This window comes from Malaclemys terrapin, chromosome 2 (assembly GCF_027887155.1).
Source record: "Malaclemys terrapin pileata isolate rMalTer1 chromosome 2, rMalTer1.hap1, whole genome shotgun sequence".
Lineage (NCBI taxonomy): Eukaryota > Metazoa > Chordata > Testudines > Emydidae > Malaclemys > Malaclemys terrapin.
This window is the reverse complement of record NC_071506.1, coordinates 128,403,470-128,423,640: the sequence shown is the minus strand read 5'-3', so window position 1 is coordinate 128,423,640 and position 20,171 is coordinate 128,403,470. Positions and strand designations below refer to the sequence as shown.

The 20,171-nt window shown below is 57.6% G+C and overlaps 1 protein-coding gene across 1 annotated transcript in view; it reads right to left on the bottom strand.

Moving 5' to 3' along the window:
• LOC128831507 (G protein-coupled receptor kinase 5-like) overlaps positions 1 to 20,171 on the bottom strand; it is a 70,850-nt gene that overhangs the window by 9,111 nt on the left and 41,568 nt on the right. Inside the window, exons 2-9 of the mRNA XM_054017980.1 lie at positions 15,768 to 15,863; positions 11,077 to 11,189; positions 2,527 to 2,604; positions 2,046 to 2,146; positions 1,824 to 1,916; positions 1,655 to 1,718; positions 790 to 930; positions 237 to 427 (exon numbers count right to left, since the gene is read on the bottom strand). Coding sequence (XP_053873955.1) covers positions 237 to 427; positions 790 to 930; positions 1,655 to 1,718; positions 1,824 to 1,916; positions 2,046 to 2,146; positions 2,527 to 2,604; positions 11,077 to 11,189; positions 15,768 to 15,863 — 877 coding nt within the window. The remainder of the gene's footprint in view (positions 1 to 236; positions 428 to 789; positions 931 to 1,654; positions 1,719 to 1,823; positions 1,917 to 2,045; positions 2,147 to 2,526; positions 2,605 to 11,076; positions 11,190 to 15,767; positions 15,864 to 20,171) is intronic.

Here is a 20,171-nt window from a genome sequence, read left to right as displayed (position 1 = left end):
CCCAAGTGCCTGCCCAATCAGGAGGTGCCCTGTAGGGAGCGATCCTGCCCAGCCCCTAGCATGTGGAGAGAGGGACGGACTCACTCGGGGACTATCCCCTCCCTGGGTGAGCAAGTGCTCAGTAGCGGGACAGGGCATGCTCCCGACCCCACAGCCCGGGCACCGCCTGGAGGCAGACACTGGCACTGCACAGCTCTCGTGGGGAGCCATGGATGGCCCGAGTCAGGCCCGCTCACCTGTAGACAATGCCCTCCTGGTGCAGGTGCTGCAGCCCGCAGCAGAGCTCGGCGGCGTAGAAGATGACGCGTTCGTCCTCGAAGCCAGGGTTGCCCATGTTGTAGATGTGGAACTTGAGGTCGCCCCCATTCATGATGGTCAGCACCAGGCAGAGCGCGTCCTTTGTCTCGTAGGCATAGGCCAGGCTGACCTGCGAGAGCACCCCGCCCCCACCAGGCAGCGTCAGAGCCGGCACCCTTGGCACAGCCAGGACTCAAACAGCTGTCGCCATGGCTGCATCAGGTTGTACGGACTGGAGGGCACAGGGGAGCATGCCAGCTGGGTCCCCATGGCACCCCCCTTCTGCGTGCTTCACTTCAAACCCAGCCACCCCTCTACAAACACCACCAGTCCCAACCCACGCGATGAATAGTGGGATGTATCCATCCCACTAACACCCAGCGGGGTCCCCCCACAATGGCCAGCTCCAGGGAGAAGGGCTCTCAAACTGTCCCGGAGCCAGAGGAGGGAGCAAGCAGCAGCACCAGGCAGGGCTGGGAGAGTGACACTCACCACAAACCTGCTGTTGACTTTCTCCAGGATCTGCTTCTCGTTCAGGGCCATGGCCTCCCCTTTCCGCTTCTTGATCCGCTTCTTCTCCAGCTTCTTGCAGGCGTACATCTTGCCTGTTGCTCGTACCTGGCAGGCACAGACCTGGAGGCATGCACACAGCACGGCGTGAGGAGGCCAGGAAAGGCAGCGCCTGGTGCTTGGGAGAAGGGACTGGACTAGCTGGAGGAGAGCCCTGGGCCAAGGGCCTGGGATTATCCTTCCAGGCATGACCAAAGCCACGTCTCTGTCCAGAGCCATCAGGAGAACGGAGTCTTGGGCAATGACCTGGCTTCCTGATCCCGTCTGGGCGAGAGGCAAGGGGGCTTCCCCCAGGGGATTGTGGGGTTTCCTGGCCGGCAGCAAACTGATTTATCTGCTCCAATTGTCTTTACAAAGCTCCTCTGTGTCTGGCCTCTCAACTCAGCCAGCCCCAAGCAGCCCCCCTGCCACACAAAGCCCAGGAGCCAGCCAGCAGGGCCCATCTGCACGTCCCCATCGGCTAGCCCCAGGCTCCTCCATGGAGGGTGGGGACAGACAATGCCCTTGTGCCTATCCCTCACCACGGGGCTGTGCTCACATACTGGCCTCTCAGAGCCTGAATGACCTCATTTCTGGGCGAGGCCCCCCTCAGCCTGGCAGACAGGCCCCTGCCCAGTGCTCCTGGGACTAGCAGTGCTTGGAGACCAGGGCCTCACCCGCTGGTAGCATTGCCCAGGCTGGTGCTGCCATCAAAGGGGATTATTTTACACAGAGGCTAGAGAGCCTGTGCCACACACCGGGAAAACCAGCCCTTGCCCAGCCCCCCTCTCCGGCAGCACAGCCCTACCTCTCCAAAGCCCCCCTTGCCCAGGATCCGGTATTGCCGGAAGGTGTCCTTGGTCACCGACTGCCTGAAACGATAAAGCCACGAGGCGTGTTTAAGGCCCATGAGACCCCAGTTCAGCTCAGTCGAATGCAGCCCCGGAGACAGGCTCGGCCAGGCAGCCCTCACTCACCTTTCCAAGTACTTCCACTGCAGGAACCGGTCGAAATACATGCTGTCCCGATAGTCGGCGAAGGGTGCGCCACTCAGGTACTCGTGCATAGGGCTGGGGGAGAGAAGGGGACGTTAGCTCTGCTCTCCCGGCTGTCCCATTGGAGGACCCCTCTCCAGCCCCACGAATCATGGCCACGCTATATCATGCGTAGCACCGCTAAAGGCCAGGCCCAGTACTCACTGCAGGCAGCTGCTGAAGAGGTCTTTACAGGCACTTTTCTGCAGGTTCTCCATGCACTGGTTCATGAGGGCCTGGCTGATTTCCGGCATGTAGTCTGAAGACTGAGGTGAAAGGAGAGCACGGCAGGTCTGAATCCTGGCTGATGTCCCCAAGCCCAGCCAGCTCCCCACCTGGGTGTTTTCCACTTACCTGATTGATTCTTGGGTAGGAATCATGGGAGATCCCAAGCTCCCTTGCCCAGCCCTAGGCAGTCCAGGGCCTTACTAGGCTCCTAGCACCTTGTCTAGCCCAGCAAGAGCAGTGTGAGAGAAAGTGCAGCTGAAACCCTGCTCTCCAGCAGGGACGCAGACCTGCATCTTCTCCATGCTGCCAGCAAGGGGCACCCTCCCCTCACAGACACTTGCCTCTGGCCAGCCTCTACCTGTCTCCTTCCCTTGTGCTCACGCTCAGAGGGAGCATGGGGGACTGGGCACAGACTCACCTCGCTTTTAAAGAACCTTCGGATGATCTCGTCGCCCATCTCCTTGCGTCGCTCATCCGGGGAGAGGTCGTAATCGATCTGGGCGGAGCAGAAAGGGGCGTCAGACTGAGCTGGGCTGGATGCTCCATTGGTCATTGCTCTGCAAGGCCTGGTGCATTTCAGCACCACTCCAGCCTTGGCAAGGAGAGGCGCATCCCTCTGCCAGCCCAGGAGGCCCCTCGGCACACCTGGGTTTGCCAGACCCAGACAGGCACAGCCCAGAGCGGTGAAACCGGCCCCAAGTCCCCACATGCTCTCCCCCAGCAATGGGCAAAGCAGGGCTCTGAGCATGGCAGGGCTCTGCCTTTTCACCACAACATCAACTCCCATGGGTGAGGGAGTCGCCAAGGCAGACACTGTGTTGGTTCCACACCTCTGCCTCCCATTGCCGGAGAGCCTCCCGACAGAGGAAACGCTTCCCCTCCAGCCCTTACATCAGGACCTGGCCTTGGAGACCAGATTGGATGGCCTGGGACTCCTCTCCCCACCCCAGCACAGACATGCCAGCTCCACCCTGTAGGCCACATGCTGCCCTTGATCCCAGGGGAGCTGGCACCAAGCAGGGTCTCGGCGGCTGAAGCGGCCAACAGCATTACAGAACTGGGCTGCAAAGGGATTTCAGCACCAGGCCCGGTGCTGCCCTGCCCCAGCTATCCCAGGGCCAGCAGGCCTGGCCTGACTTTTCTCGCCCTTTGTGCTGGAGCTCTGCCGAGACGCTCTCCCCCCTGCCTGGCCACGACACCCCTTGCTAGCTCAGGCCTGCCTGCCACAGTCTTGGGACAGGCTCTGTGCAGCGCTCACACTCCCCAGGTACAGACCCTGCCCCTGTGCTGGGCACCATGGGGGCTGAGGCTGCAGCTCACGGGATCAGCATCTATTTGCTTGCCCTGGCATCATGGCTGGTTCCCCAGCTGGCTCCCGGGCGACCTGGGCACCCCTACAGATCCTGACTGCATTTACCTGCGCGACGTTACTGTCAGCGAGTGTTGATGCTTGTGGGACTCTGCCCCATGCTCAGAGCGACCGGCACTGGGCTAACCGTCCCCTCCCTGTAGTACAGCTCCCTGGACAGGCAGGAAGCCGGCATGATGGGGGGGGTATATAGCCAAATGTTCCCACCCACCAGCCAAACAAAAGGAACAGCTGTGCGGACAGTGGGAGCCATTTATAACCAAACAACGAGCAACTGCCTGCGAAGGCGGGGGAGCCCCTGGCCGGAACAGCCTGGCCATGGGGAGAGCTAACATGACACATTGCTCGGGGGGGATTCACCCACGCTGTGCTGACCCCTGGGCTCTGCTAAGCACTCGCTGCTAGGCCTCCCGGACACAGCTCCAGGCAGAGCAACACAGGAGAGCTGGCTTTGCTCGTCTTCCCCCTGGGCCAGAACAGCTGCAAAGCAAGCAGGCACAGACCCTGCCTGGGCTCGAACACCACAGTCACCCCCACCACAGTGCTTGTTAGGCAGCAACGGACCCTGCCCGAGAGACCCCTGCTCTTCCGGTGGCCCACCCTGGTGCTAACACCGACACTAACGCCTGCAGGGCCTGAACTGGCAGAGAGCAGGGGACGGGCTCCCAGACACAGGAGCAGCCAGGCTTTTTGGCCAAACCCTCATTAAAAAGCCAACCACACCAGGAAAAACCTACCCTGGGCCAAGCGCCCGGACAACCTCCCCGGCGTCTCCTTCCCGCTTTGCTCCTGTTGGCATGGGGCCCCTGCAAGCCCCTCCCGGCATTCCTCCCCGTTTTCCACCTCCCTGCCCAAGCCTCCCCATTGGGTGTCGGCGGTTTGTCTTCCTCCAAGAGCCACGCTCTTCTGCTATTAAAATCTGACCTGCCTCTCCCTCGGCCAATGTTTTGGGAACTCGGCCGGGCGCTAGGAGACAGAGGACACAGGAACGACCCGCAGCGGCAGGGATGAGCAGCAGGCGAAGGGTTCGTTCAGAACTCACCTCTCGCATAGGGCAGCAGGTATGAAGCTGGCTAAGCACCCAGTCCCCTAATAAAGGGGGGCTGGGAGGTGAGCCAATCAGGGGAATAAATGGAGCAGGTGCTCAAAACCATCCCAGGCTTCGGCCGCCTTGAACAGGAAGGACGGAAATAGGCTCTGGAGGGCCGACATAGCGGGGATGGCTCACGGGTCGCCCTCATTCTCAAGGCTCAAGTGACATCTGTGTTTTCCTTAATAAAAAGGCCACTGGATGACAGCCATGAGAAACAAACAGGCTGGAATGTCCCATGAGAAGCTGCATAAGCCTCTCCGAGCCAGCCCTGAACCGGAGTGCTGGCTGGGAGCTCTCCTTCCAGGGCAGCTCCGGCAGGACCACTGAGGCCCCGAGAAGCTAGGGAATGGGAGGGGCCGTAAAGCGACCAGGGACCAAGCTGGTTACCTTGTCCACTTTGCCGAGACAGGATACAGTGAGAGCAGGTGGCAGGGACAGCCCCCGCTGTCCCCATGACCCAGGGTGTTGTCCATAGCCCCACTTTACAGATGGGGAACTGAGGCACTGATCGGTTAAGTGACAGGACCCAAGATCACACAGTGATTGAGTGGCAGAGTTTGAAATAAAACCTAGTGGCTTCACACCTGTCCTAGCCACTAGGCCACATTTCCTCCCAGAGTAGGAAATAGAACCCAGGAGTCCAGACTCCCCGCCCCCTGCTCTAACCTACTAGACCCCAATTCTGCTCCTATAGCTGGGGACAGCATCCAGCCCCCCTTCTCTCCGTTCCAACTCACTAGACCCCACTCCCCTCCCAGAGATAGAGACAGAACCCAGGAGTCCTGACTCCCAGCCCCCACTGCTTTAATCCACTAGAGCCCACCTCACTGGGGAGGACGACCTGCCAGGTCAGCGATTCATCCATGGACACAAGGCAAGTTCAGCAACTCTCAGAGCCATATGTGGCCCCAGGCCATTTCCCTCCCCACCTTTGACATTTCCCGCCAGCAGCCAGCCTTGTAAAGAGAGCAGCACGTAACACACCCCAGCACCACCAACAAGCCAGCACAGCCTGCAAGGGCCCCCGGGCACGCAGCCTCTGAGAGTCAACATGCCAAGAAAAACACACTCCGTGAAGAGACACCAGGCCATTGGCACCCGGCAAGGATGTGCGCAGAGACAGCTAGCAATCACAGAGCAAGTCCCCGGGGACCGCGCTGCAGGGTGGATCCCACGTGCCCTCAGTAATGTCACAACAAGACAAGAGCAGGGCTGTGCAAAGGGGCTGTGGGGATCGCTCACAATTGGAGCTAGATGGCAGCACGCTGCAGGGGTCCCGGATGAGACCAAAGCATCGCAGTTTATCTTTCCTTCAGAATAAAGAGAAGCCTGCCCCTGGGATCGGGACCCCACAGCACAGCCTCATACACACTGCAGCGTTATACATTGCACGTCTTTCCCCCTTTGCAATATGCCAAACTAGATCAGTGGAGCATCCCGTAGTGTCCAATCCCTGATGCCTTCCAAGGCAGGTGAAACCTCACTCCTCCACCTGTGCAAGCAGCGAGCTGGGAGTGAAAATGCTTTCCTGATCCCCACAGCCCCTGGGGATCTGACAGGCAAGCTGGGCTCCTTCCATCCCATTCAACACCACCAGCAACAGAGGCTCTGCAGGCCAGGCTAGGTCAGGCCCTCAGCAACTGCTGTGGAACCAGTTTGCAAACTGGGGGTGCCCGGTCTTTGACAATGAGGTTGCAGAAGCCTATTGGGGGCAGAATCAGGGCTGCAGAGCCTGTATTCCAGCCGGACCGTCAGCGCCAAGAGGGGAGTGTGTGGAGGGACAGCTGGAAGAGCCGTTTCACAGCTAGACCGAACCCATTTCATCAGGGCTCCCAAGCACATTTTAGAGACTAGCCTCACTTTAAACTTTCCTCAGCAAGTAACCCGACTACACTAGCTCGAATGCTGCTACAGGAAAGTCCAGCCTCTGCCTTGGGGCCAGGAAGAGGGGCTCAGGAATCCAGCTCAGGCCTGGACGACACACACAGCTGCTCAGGTTTACCTCACAGAACAATTTCACGCAAAGCAAGTGAAACCGGTGCCAAACCGTGTGTGGACAAAAATGTCAATTTAATCCTGTTTCTAACAAGTTAGCCTGAAGTGGTAAATTTCCAGGCACAAGCTAAACTGAAATACCCAGTTTTAAGCTCGCATCAGTGTGCGCACACTGGGGCTCGCCCAGGTTTGACTAAACTGGTTTTTAAACAGACCTGAGTTTACCCGAGTGCGCCGTGTGTTTTGACAGAGCCCCCACAACTGTAAATCCACCAGTAGAGCAAGCAAATGACACACACTGGGCATTAAAACCCCCTCAGCACTGCTCCACATCCCCACCTCCTCCGTGCTGGCTTGGGATTTGAGGTTGCAATTTTTCTGCTCACCCATCTCCTCTACCCACTAGGCGGAACGCAGTGGCAGAGTTACGCTCTTCTAACCTGACCGAGATCTTGTAAGCCAGGCGGGACTTTACGCCACCCTCGAGTGTCCTGGGGTCACTTGAAACCCACCAGCAAGGACTCAAAAAAATATTTTTTTTTCTTGAATCACTGGAAAGAAAAAACTACAAGGCAGGTAGGTGTGAGCGGGAGACAGTCTAACCAGTGTCTTTAACGCACTGCCTTTCTCACTTGGCTTCTCTGGAGCCATCACTGCTGGCCCTCCTTACAGCTTGCCTCCACCATGAGGCCTACACCACACTCGACTATGGCTAGGCAACTGCTGAGCTGGGTCTGCTGCCCGGGACATGTGTCACCTTGTGCTCCCCATGTGGTCCCTCATCACCTGGTTAGATGGTAGGAGCTGTAGGGCAGGAACTGCCTGCGTGTGCTCTGTGTGTCCCCCTCCCCGGCACAACACCCCTCCCTGCCCATCACAAACACAACTAGAGACTGGACACTGGTTTCTTTACTGGGACCGTCTGCACGGAGATGGCGCTTTGAGCGCGCTCCCTGAGCTCACGACAGAACTCCAAGCATGCAGAGCCACACAGCCCCCTGGTGTGACGCCAGGCTGCATGGCTTGGGAGGTCTGCAACAGCAGCACAGACCAGGAGCCCTCCCAGGAAGAGAAATCCCACTGCTGTGCGGAGGGGTTAGCCCCTGTTCACAGGCTTCTTACAGACAAGCAGGGCATTGGGGAGGCTTTCCAGAGCTGTTAGCAGTTGCCGCGGTCATTAGCTTCTCTGTAATTTCCAACATGCCTGGAGGGCCCTGAGAGCGCTCTGAACAATGACGTGCAGACCGCAAAGGGCTGGGGTGCCCGTAATCCCAGCCAGGAAGCCACACGCCCTTTGCATATTGCTGCCAGGGCCAGGCAGGGACATTTCCAAGTGAAATGAGACCAGCCTACACACAGACACTCAGGCCGGTGGAGAGGGGCTGCCCCCACCCGGCCCTAGACACTGCTCTGGCAGCACCCAGGGTCCAGGAAGTGGCCAGAAGAGAATTTTCCCCAAGTTCAGAAGCATAGGGGGCATCTCTATGATGCTGCGCTCAAAGTCGCCTTCCCCCCGGGCCGGGCCAAACCGAATCTGACCTCATGACTGCACCAAACAGCAGCTGGGAGAGAGCACACAGGACTCAGAACCCACCCGACGCCAGAGAACTGTAGCCCACCCACCAACACCCGCCAGACCAAGGTCAGGGAGCCAGAGACCAGGGGCATCCAGACGCAGCCCTTCCAAGACAGAGCTCTCAAGTTCAGGAGGGGATTCCAGAGCCAGGATTGGAGCCCTAAACCAGCCTGGAGTTATCCCAGGGACTGTCTCTCCCAATCCATAGAGAATGGATGGAGCGGGCCAGAATCTGTGAGGCTTCTCCAGTTCAGTTTCTACAGCGTGCCCAGACTCAGTGACCCCATATGAGCCTCAAAGGGACTCTGCCTGCTAACTGAGCCAAGCATTCCTCACTCTGCCAGCTCAGACAACAGCATAAAGCAATATATGAGCTGCCTACAGTGCCCTACAAGACAAAAAGATGCCCATTCTATCAGCTGGGTGGGAGATAGATTCCCCAAGCAGAGGGCCCTTCCCTGTCTATAGCTAACCACATGCATTAGAACCAGGGCAGAGGCTTGTGACTTAGCCAAGAGGCCTAGTTCTCCAGCATGATAGCAAGAGAACTGTCTGATAATGTGGCCATCACCCTGGAACACAGCGATGCTTAAACATGGTCAGCCTTGTCAGCCACTGGTGTTGGAATGCAGGGGCTGCTCGTGGTGTGAAAGAGGAGAGACTGCTTCTAAAGCAGCCCAGACTCAAACAATCTGGAGCTTTAGAGACTGAAATCACAGCTGGGTCAAGAACAGGGACAAATTTCACCAAGACTTAAGTAAAAATTTTCTCCTCTCCATTTTTACTGGTGAAATTTGGATGTGAAATTTTATTGAAACATCAGAAGTTACACGCTTCACGTCACAAAATCTAAATCACCTCCTTGAATTGCAACGAATGAGGGGCCAGGGCAGACTCTAGGTGTGGAAGGCGGTGCACATACGTGTGAGGCTGGTCAGGAGGAAACGCGGTGTTGCTCTGTCAGCCCACAAGAGAGGCAGGAGAGAAGGAGGGGATTAAAGGGAAGGACAGTAGTGGAAGGAGGAGCTGGAACATCCTGCAGAATTTTACTAGCTGGAGACAATAGGGTTTGTATCTGGAGACATGGAAGAGTCCCAGTAGGTACCTACCTGTACTTACCAGCAACCACCAGATCAACTTTGGTTGGAGGAGTTTTATTTAATTGACTTAGATGGGCAAATTTTTTTTTTTTTTTTTAAATCTTCCATAAGCTCAAAGAGCCTCACACAAACCCAGGATTGTTTTTCAGGCATGTGTTTCCCATTAAACACCCATATGACTGGATCGGCCTTTCTGCCACTCAGATGCATCAAGAGTATGCAAAAAAAGAAAAATGCTTAAGTTTTCATACACCAGCTTGAATTGCTGGCAGGACTGGCTGCTTCCTTCAACACAGAGCGAGATTTTCCCCTGACCCAAACCAAATGGGACTAAGCAAACTCCTCTCAGTCTGAAGGGCAAAAGCTCCCTCAGTTATATAAACAATTTGGTAATGGGAAACACAGATCATTCTAGGAGGCTTACGTTTTCTATTAAACAGCATCTAAAATTGCCTCCTGGCATCAGAAGAGTCTAACAGCAGATGCACATGGATTTCAGATCAGAACTTCAAGTTAGCTAAGGAAAAAAGCCCAAATCTTCTGGTGTGACCCAGAGTGAAACCAAGCCCTGCTGGACAGACCATGCTTCCAGAACCAGGAAACCTTCAAGGGGAAAAACAAAAAGCCCTTGAGAACGCCAAGATATGATTTCACTAGGAGGCCTGACTGAAGTTACACGTTATCTGGATGGAATTTTTGCACAGTTGCCTTAGAAAGGGCTGTGAAACGCACTGGCCCCATAGCACTGGTGCTAAGGGTGCACTTTAGCTATTTCATTTTCTCCTGCATCTAAGAAGCACCTGTCCATCATCACCACCACCTAACAATCCAACAACAGCGAAAGAACATAGATGAAAGGCAAGTGACCTTTTCTCCCTCATGGAAACATCCTAGTGAATGCCATAGGAAATCACCACCTCTATGGAGGCTGGTATTTACAAAGCCATTTGAACAGCAAGAGAGAAGCTTGGAACCCTCCTACAGAATTCAATGGCAGATATTCTCTATGGCCCCATTCCACCATAGGTGTCTAATTAAAGCACAAGAGTCATCCCCAAGTCCCGCACAATTGGGCCCGCATAGTTCTGCTGTAGAATTCAATAGGATGGTTCAAAAGATCCTCATTTGAGCAATTTCCAGTCCCTGTGAAGCTGTGCGGGACGTTTCCATAGGACTGTTCTGATCAGGAGCTATATGCCCAGTGCAGGGTGGGTTTTCTGTCTCACTGAACATGTTCCTGAGAGACTTCCAGCTCCCAGAGAGATCAGTTATTGGCAGAGCCAATGCTACATGGGAATTCCCACAGCCCGTACCACACACCCCCATCTAGCACACCCCTACATCCACTTTCCCCTTCCCTTCGGAATCCCATTGCTTTCCATTTGCTGCATCCCTTCTCACCCCCCGATGGCGCAAACGCAGGGCTCCCTACACTCCATATATTACAATGTCATTCCACCTGCCAGGGCCGGCTCCAGCTTTTTTGCCGCCCCAAGCAGCGAAGGGGGAAAAAAAAAAAAAAAAAAAAAAAAGGCCGATTGAGTTGCCGCCAAAGAGGAAGACAGGGAGTGAAGGAACCACGGCCAAATTGCCGCCAAAGACCCAGACGTGCCGCCCCACTAATGGATGGAGTGCCACCCCTTTCTATTGGCCACCCCAGGCACCTGCTTCCTTCGCTGGTGCCTGGAGCCAGCCCTGCCACCTGCAATCGTACAAGACAGACATCCCTCCTGCCACGATCCTCCCAAAACCAGCAGGTTGCCCTGGCTTCAAACTGCACCCGACCCCAGGAGCACCAGAGTCCCCGGGCTGCTGGTGACTAGCGGGGCTCTTACCACAGCATCAAGGAAGTGGATGCAGCGCTGCAGCTCTGGCCGCCTCTCGCAGAACTGACGGAAGAGCAGCCGGCCGATGGGCTGCTTGTCACACAGGCTGCTGTAGTCCCTTTCTGGAAAAGAAAGCCAAGGATGAGATGGAACAGAAGCACGGCTCACGACCGTCCGCATCCATACCGGGCCATTCCGCAGACACTGCCCTGTGCTGCGCCCCAGAGACCATATTGTGGGCAGATGAGCCCTCCCAGCCCGTAACTCTCCACAGCTCTGTTCCCAAATAACTGGGTTCTGCAGATCACTGATGAAGGAGGCACACAGCTCTGGAGAGAAGCGCTTCTTTAGAGCACTGCTGCATCAGGCAACAGTGCAACCAGGCCATGGGATGAGAGCCACTGCCCTGCTTCTGAAGTACCACTGGCCACTTCCCTGCGCACACTTGGATCGCCGTTCGAGCTGGTGGACACTGGGCAGTGGATCGGTAGATGGGGAGCATTGCAGCTGGCTGGCGGGTCACACAGAGCAGCTGTGATTTCAGCCCAGATCCAGCCGGTAACTCTGCAGGCGAACTCCTGCGCTGCGGCAGAGCCATAGGGACGTCCATGGGGCTCTTCCCAGGCCCGAGGATCCATCCACACAGAGTCACCGGACTTGGCTCATGAACAGTATTTGTCTGTTGGCCACTGTGCAGCCTCCTGCTGCGAAGGCTCTGAAAGCAGCCCCCGAAGCAGGAAGCTTCTCCCCCAACCAGCAGGGCTCAGAACACCTGCATGTTGCTGCCTCGGTTAAAGGAACAGACGGGCAAGAGTTAAACGCTGGCTTGCACAAACCGCACCTGTTGCCTTAGCTGAAGTCACTGGAGCTGACACTGCATAGCATGGCTGGGATTTCTAGCTCCTCAAGACAGTGTGTGCCCCCCTCAGGCAGCCCCCTCCACAGCTCCCTTTGCTCCAAACACCTCGGTGGCCCATGATCATGGCCTCTGACCTCCCAGAGGCTTGGGAGCATCTGGACGCTAGGCCAGGCCTTGCTGCAACTCTCTCCAGAGAATGCATGAGACTCCCCAGGGCAGAGGGTTCTCATGCATCTCTCCTGCATAGCGTGACAGGGGCCCAGCTCCATGCTGGGTCCAGCTGCACAGAACAAATTCCAGGCCAAAGCCCCCAGCAGCTGCAAGTTGTGAGTTCTAGCAAGACTAAAACATTGCAAATGTCTTTCCTGACGCTACTCTCCTTCCTCTGAGCTGGAAACCGCCCCCCTGGCCTCTGCCTAACCACATTCCCAGGCCATATAAACACACCCGCTCCTTGGTGTTGCATCCCGAGTCCCAGTGGAAGGAACAGCCAAGCATGCATTAGGGGAAGAGTCACTGACATCTCCGAGGGAGCATGGGAGAAGGACACACTTATCTTGGATTCTGAGAGCGCCTGCCCCAGCACCCTCCCACCCAGAGCCTGCTCAGTGCGGGCTTCCCCAAGAACCTTAGTTCCACCAAACTCCACTGGGTGCTCAGGGGACAATGGCTCCTACACTCACCCTCACAGAGGCAGCAGCAGATGCACCTGGGCTTTCAGCAGCGCTGCAAGACGTGAAGTGCCTTCCAGAGGTTGGAGGGGGCCGGGGCTAGTTTTCTCCTCTTGGGCTCAGTCCAGCTTCTGGGGGAGCCAGGAAAGCACCAAGCGGGGACTGCTGATGTCATTCCCCCCCCCCCATCAAATCCCCATTAATGGAGGGCCTGGCCTGAGCAAGGGACAGTGCTCTCGCCCACCCCACCCCCCGATGTGGACACTCACCAGCTACCTCCTCCAGTGACTCTTTCTGCATTGGGGAAAGGTCTCAGAGAAGCTGGGGCCAGGCTTCCCAAGCCCTGCCCAGTCACCATTCAGCCCTGAGCTAGGGGGCAGAAAGGGCACTGGTGCTGTGCGCAGATCATCCCAGCCAGCGATGAGGACCAGGTCTGCCCTGACTGTATTACATCCCATCGACTGCCTTGAATACTGCGGACCATGAGGTTTCGCTGGGGACCCAGAGGTTGCTAATGGAGTGAGAGAAACGCCCCACCCCCCGTTCTAACCATTAGACCCAGCTCCTCTTCCAGCGCTGGGGACAGAACCCAGGCATCCCAGCACTCAGTTCCCAGGGCACTAACCACAAGGCTGGGCTTGCAATTGGGGGGCGGGCCAGGAAGGGAAGATTCACTGGCACAGCAAGGCTGCGCATTCCTTGGAGCAAATGGCTCCAGAATGGAGCTGACTCAGAGCCGGCAGCCAGGACAGGCCCCTCCCAGAGACAAAGAGACACAGCCCTTCCATCAAGGGCTTATCGCCCTGCTACCCCCTTGGACTACCAGCAGGTTTGAACCCCGGGGCTGTGCGGGGTGGGGCGATGCCAGAGACACAGGGCCGTGCGATGGCGGTTGGGCATATGGGGGGAGGCGATGCCGGCACACAGGGCCATGTGACGGGCCAGCAGGGGAGTGTGCAGGGGGAACCGATGCCAGACACACAGGGCCGTGTGACAGTAGGGGAGTGTGCGGGGTGGGGTGAGGCGAGGTGATGCCGGGAATACGGGGCCATGCAATGGCGGTGGGGCGATGCCAGAAACACGGGGCTGTGCGATGGCAGGGGAGTGTGCGGGGACGGGGGGAGCTGATGTCGGGGACGTGGGGACGTGCGATGGCGGTGGGGTGTGCGGGGGGTGATACCAGGCATGCAGGATTACCTGCAGATTGCACGTTTGCAAAAAACCGAAGGGGAGAAGAAGGATTCCTTCTGCAGCAAACAGGGGACAAGCTTCTGCTTCCCAGCTCCAACCTGCACGTTCTCCCCTGGCCCCTCCAGCGCTCCACCCTCCCAGCGGAGCATCGAGAGTCAGGCTCTGGGCAGCTCTTGGCATGCACCGGGCCGACTCTCCCGAGAAAGCTGCAGCCCGGCTGTGGGCATCAAGCCTTTGGGACTCCATCATCCCCAGCCCTGAACACCCCCCCTGCTCATTGTCCCTCCCGAGGCCCTGCATACGGCCCTCGCTCCTACCCTCCCGTGCAGCCCTGCTCCCTCCCACTTAGGGCCCTACCAAATTCACCATCCATTTTGGGCAATTTCATAGTCATAGGAATTTAAAAATCGTTAATTTCATGATTTCAGCTATTTAAATCTGAAATTTCAGGGTGTTGTAATTGTAGGAGTCCTGACCCAAAAAGGTCACAAGGCTATTGGGGGGGGGGGGGTCCACAGTACTGCTACCCTTACTTCTGTGCTGCTGCTGGCGCCTGGCCAACAGCCACCGCTCTCCAGCAGCCCTGCTCTGAGGCAGCGCAGAAGTAAAGGTGGCAAACTGCGACCCCCTAAAATAACCTGGTGACCCCCCTGAAACTCCCTTTTGGGTCAGGACCCTCAATGTGAGAAACACTGGTCTCCCCTATGAAATCTGTAGAAAAGCACACAAAAGACCAGATTTCACTGTCCGTGACATGTTTTTCATGGCCGTGAAGCTTCTGTCACCCTGGTCCTGGAGCACGCCCCCCTCCTCCCCAGAACATACCCCTTCTCGCACCAACCATTCGCCCTCCACAGCAAGAGCCACACCACAGCCCCTCCTGAGCCGCCCTGCTCAGGTCTCTCAGGTGCTCCGGGGGTGCTAGCTCCTTGGTGCAGGGGACACGTCTCTCTGGGCAGATACGGTGCCCTAGTATATGGCACTGTACCTTGTACGCCGTTACGCTGACGCCTGCCCGCCTGCGGCCGCCGTGAGTGGCTGGATGAGCACTGTGCAGCTAATGGTTTCCCAAGACCTAGAGTCACACGGGAGACCCGAGGGAAAGGCCTACCCCCTGCTGCAGATGCAGGAAGGGAGTTCTAGGGAGGTGACACCCCGCTGAGGCTGGCTGTACCCAGGGGGTTGACTCCCTGTGCCCAAGTGCAGTTCCCCCTAAGCCCATGCATGTGGCTGGCAGAGGGTGCCCCAACCCCTGCCAGGGAAGGGCCAGGTTAGTCACAGACACTGGTCAGGGACATCTGTGCACCAGGGTGCCCTAGTGGAGAGCCGGGTCTGGGACAAGGTGGGGGCGACGCAGAGTCAGGGAGTGCTGCAGCTGTGTCTCCAGACACGAAGCCCCCCGGGCCTGCCCCGCGGGAGGTGCCACTTTCCTTCCACCCACACTTCTGTCACACACGCGCCCCCCCCCTCACCCGGGCGAGGGCGGGTGTATGGGGGTAGTGCCTGGCTGCTCGCAGGGGCGCAGGTCCCCCCAGCTGTATGCATGGAGCACACCCTCTCTCCAGCAATAGTTAACAGCCCTGGCCTTGACCCTCTTCCTGCCTCTCTGCCCCACCCTCCTCAGGCTCCAGATAAGCATCTCTCCTCTGCGCTGGCAGGAAACGATCACAGGCTTTGTTGTCAAGCGCAAGAGCCGTAGCATGGAGCTCCCCATAGGCCCCTGGCATTTCCCATTGCTCTCGGTACCCATTACCGCGCCACACTGGTTCTCTCGGCCTCTCTGCTGAGCGCAGCTCGGTGTGCCAGCCTGCTCTCCCCGCACGCTCCCCTCCTTCCCCGCCGGCTTGTACCTGCTCGTTCGCAGCAGGCACCCAGGCTCTGCAGCAAGCAGGTTTTGCCAGTTCTTGCAACACAACCCCTGCACACCCCTGCACGAGGCTTGTCTCCGGGGAGCAGCCGGGCTGGGGCTCGCGGCTTACCCAGGCCTTTCCGTAGGTCGTCACACTGGCTGATGTGTGGGAATCTGAGGATCTCTTTCCATTTCTTACTCCTCCCTTTCCGCTTCCCTCCACCTCCTGCAAGGGACAGAGAAGGGGGCAGGGGAAGGAGAAATTAATCCGGAGACAACCACCGTTGTCATTAGAGCCTGGACACTGAAGGGAGGGACAGACCCCGAGTGCTCACGCAGGAGGAACAGCGCTCATGGCATCAGGACAGTGATACTTCACCCGCCAGCCAAGGACCTCAATGCATCTTTAAACCAGTCCTCACAACCCCACTGGAGATGTGGGGGAGAATACTCCTCCCCAGGGGAAACTGAGGTGCAGAGAGGGGAAGGGACTTGGCCAAGGTGAGGCTCAGAACTGGGCCCTGAACCCAGCTTCAGACACCAGGGGAGAATGAGAGAGTGCAGATGATGCCCCTTCTCAGCAGTTTCTACAGGACTTTTCCCCCCGTTAGATCTGCGGTTTTCCCTCCCCACCTCCCCCTCACTCCCCGCCATTGCTGGAGCATCAGAATTTGGGAGAACGGGATCAACTTTACTCCAAAAGGCCCAGCTCACACCAGGCACCCAGGGCAAGGCAGGGGTGACACAGAATCACGGAGCGCATGGCCTCCTTTTCACACTGCAGAACGGGGATGATCCAAAGCCGAAGGGAAAGAGATTCCCCGTGACTTCTATGGGGCTTTGGGGCAGGCCTTCGACGTGGAGAGGAGCTTCCTGCTCCCAGGCACAGGGGAGAACCTGGCGGGGCCCTGCAAGGAGCAGCTCCCAGGGCCCATGCCAGTCAATAGGAGACGCGCCCACTCCTGTGCATGGCCTGGCCTTGGGGTGCTTGGTAAGCTGTTAACAGGTTATTCCCCGCCCAACCCAGGCAGGCAGCTACTGTCACCCCGTGCTATAGGCGGGGAAGGGCCACACTTCTGTGTGTTCACGCACAAGCGGTTGCGCTCCCGGCTCCCAGCCCTGACACCAGCCCCGCCAGGGTCAATTCGTGCATGGTGCTGAGTGCACCCAGGAGCGGCTGAGCATCGTGGGGAGCGCAGCACCTCTCCCAGGGGCTCAGCAGGAAAGAGCCCCGGTTTCCAAGCGCCCAGCAGCCCCGTTGCAGAGGAGCCAAGTCCCCCAGCCGGCCGAGTTCTGCACAGCCTGGCCTCCAGCGACTGAACGAGCTGTCCCTCTCTGCTGTGTCTGAATGCACCGACCAGCGACTTGCTTTCCCCCCATAGCTAGCGGCAGCACGGTAACACACGCATGTTTGGCTCTTCCCCTTCCAGCAGCACTAATATCACAGTGCAAACCGTACCCTGACTGCAGGTCTGGGCAGGAGAGGGGCAGCCCCGCTGCCAGTTCTGACGGCGGCGACCTGGCAGGCAGGCTGCAACATGGGTTTTCTCCACAGGAGCTGAGCCTAGAAGCTAGAGGGGGTTTGCGTTTCCTCCAAGAACAATGCCGCACTAGCTTGCTAATAACCATCTGGTTTCCTTATCGCTCAGGCTGGTTTATTGTTCCACACACCATTCCCTGCCGGCTGGGACTTGCTGGCTGCTATCTGCCCTCATCTGCGCGCAGAGGATGCAGGCCTGACTCTGAAGGAATGAGCTCATGGCCTGGCGTGCTTCCCCAAGGGACAGACAACCTGCCCAGCCTCCCTGGCAGCTGCCTGTTCGCCACAAGCCATGTGTTCCTCACCCCTCTGGCATCCCCTCTCTGTCCAAGTCCTGCAGGTCAAGCAGTGGCTCTGGAGAGGAGTACAGGGACCCTGGGAGTATATTCAGTGGGGAGTGGTGGTCTTTTCATTCTACGAATGTACAGCCCCTAGCACAGTAGGACAGAGACTCCCTGGTGCAAATAAATAGTAAGTCTCCAAGATCCAGAGCAGAGCTCTCAACCTGCCAGGGAGCGACATGAACAAACGATCCATCCAGGGAGTGTAAAGTGCTGGGAGATCCCTTCTTACAGTGTCAAGGCAGTGGCACTGCAACATCTGTTGTTGGGAATTCCTGGCATTTAAAATAACAGAAGGGAGGGGGAGTGGGGGGGGAGGGGACACCGCAGGGAACGCTGCGGGATCACCCCAAGTGGGGGAGCGGGGAGAATCCTGCAGAGACATTCCTAAGAGATGCTCCCAGCCTGATGCAACACCCACCAGGCCCCAGCAGAGTGCACCCACATCCATCATGGGGCCCTCTCGACAGGGAGAAGCAGCATTTTGGATTTGTTCGTTATGGAGTGACTGGACGGCGTGCCCCGGGCAGTGGCCCAGTCCCATCCTGTCATGGGGTTCCCACAGTTACGGCAGCAGGCCCAGGTCTTGCACACACCAGGCTGCTTCATCCCAAAGAAGTCAGCGGGTGGCAGTGCCACCGCAGCCTGCGGCACCAGCCTGGGCCTCCCACCCCTGACACACCCGGGCTGGGTCCAAGAGGAAGGGAGGCCAGGGCTGCAGAACAGCACAGACGAGCTGGCCGGGGCAGGCACCTGCAGCAGGTGGGTTTAACCCACCCAGGCATCTTACCATCAGCTCCAGGGCTTTCCCGGGGTAGCTGCCCAGCCATAGGGCAGCCACAGCATGCGTGGGCGTCCTGCTCACTCCACGCCTGGCTCTCCGACATGTACAAAGGCTGGAGAGCAGAGCCGCGCAGCAGCGGACAAGGAGCACCCAGCGGCCCCACCTCACTTTGCTCCTACTGCGCCCATGATATTGCATCCTCCTCCGCTCCCACCAGCAGCACAGCCATGAGGATGGGCCTGCTGGGTGCCCCTTCTCAGGAGGGCAGCCGAGCCCGGCTTCACCCCTGCCCCCAGGGAGAGCGAGCAAGGAGCAGCTGTTGGGAGTTACCAACCCGCAGTGCTCCTTGCAGGATCCTGGCCTGAGACACCCGCTCCAGACAGAGCAGCCACCCGCAGAGCTGTGCCTGTGAGACTCCAATGCTATCGCCCGATGGCTCCCAGGCCCAACTACTGGCTGCAGACACAGAGCAGGTACCTTGGAACTTGCCTTCGGAGCCTGAGAGCATCAGGGACTGGTGACCTGAAGGGTATTGCATACCACTACCCAGAAAGGGCTTGCTCTCCCACTCTGCCCTGCACAGGGCTGGCACATCCAATGCCTAGAGCGCCAGCTGGCATGTGGCCTTTGGGAGGAGGTGGTCCTTTGTACAGGTATGGCATGGCCCTGCCCCACCAGCAGGCTTCATCCTGCCCTCGACAGCTCCAAGGGGGCTCAAACACCATGGCCCAGTCAGTGGCAAGGCCAAGGACTGAGTCTGCAAACCAGGGGTGGGTCAATGCCAGCTGTGACATCAACAGGAAGGACTAGACCAAGAACCCATCCCTCCACGCTCACTTCACACCTGGGCCACGCACAGCTAGGAGAGGACAGCTCCCATCCAACCCCCTCTACCTACCCCCCCCCCCCGCCGCCCCAGGAACAGAGCTGGGGAAACATGGAAAATTTTCAACCAAAAAACCAACAACCCTGCAAGTTTTCCAGAAATTTTGCAAAAGATTCCCTGCCCCCACTCTGCTCACAAGCTAGTTCGTGGTTACAACCGACAAAAACCGGGAACCAAGGCAAACTCCGAGAAGCGGGGAAGGGAATGAGCTTTGGGGAGCCTTCAGGGTCACTGAAGGGTTTCTAGGGACTCTTTCTTTCCATAGGCACGCACACATGCCCGTCACTTATGAAGTAATCCCAGTGGGGATCTGACATCAGCATTCATTCCGGTTGCTCAGGGCTGGGGGTCAGCCAATAACAATCGCCACCGTTGACCAGCTGCCATCTAAAGGTCCCGTTACGTCAAGCTGAGCCAACAGGAAGCCAGGACCCCGCTACAATGCTGCTTGACAGAATCCCGGGGTCCTGTCTGCAGACTCCTGGCCAAAGGCCCCTGAGGGCCCATGTTTCACCAAGTCCTCTAGGGAGTTGGTCCGGCAGAACTTCCTGCTATAATCAATTCACTTCCTCATGCATGAATAGGCCAAACGTCAGAGAGCTGGAACTGGGCAGCAGAGCAGTCCCAGGCCCGGCAGTAAATATGATACAGGAATTACACCAGCTTCTGCCGCTATGCTAATTCACCTCTCTCCGTTCCCAGCCAATAGGGCTGTACCTGGTAGACACACTGTCTGGAAAAAAGAGTCCCTATCTCTCTGCTCCAGAGATGTGGTTTCAGGAGCTGGGGAAAACAGTGGACTCCACAGCTTCCCAGTTAGCATTTGCAGTGTGCTGAAGAGTTCATCCTTGAGCCCTGGGATATTGAGGGAACTCATCAGTTTTCCACCAAATCAAAAAGGAGCAAAGCCATCTGTGATTGGAAGTGCAGGGCAGCTGCTAGGGGCAGTTTTATCTCACTCAGCTTTTAATGCAGCTTATCGG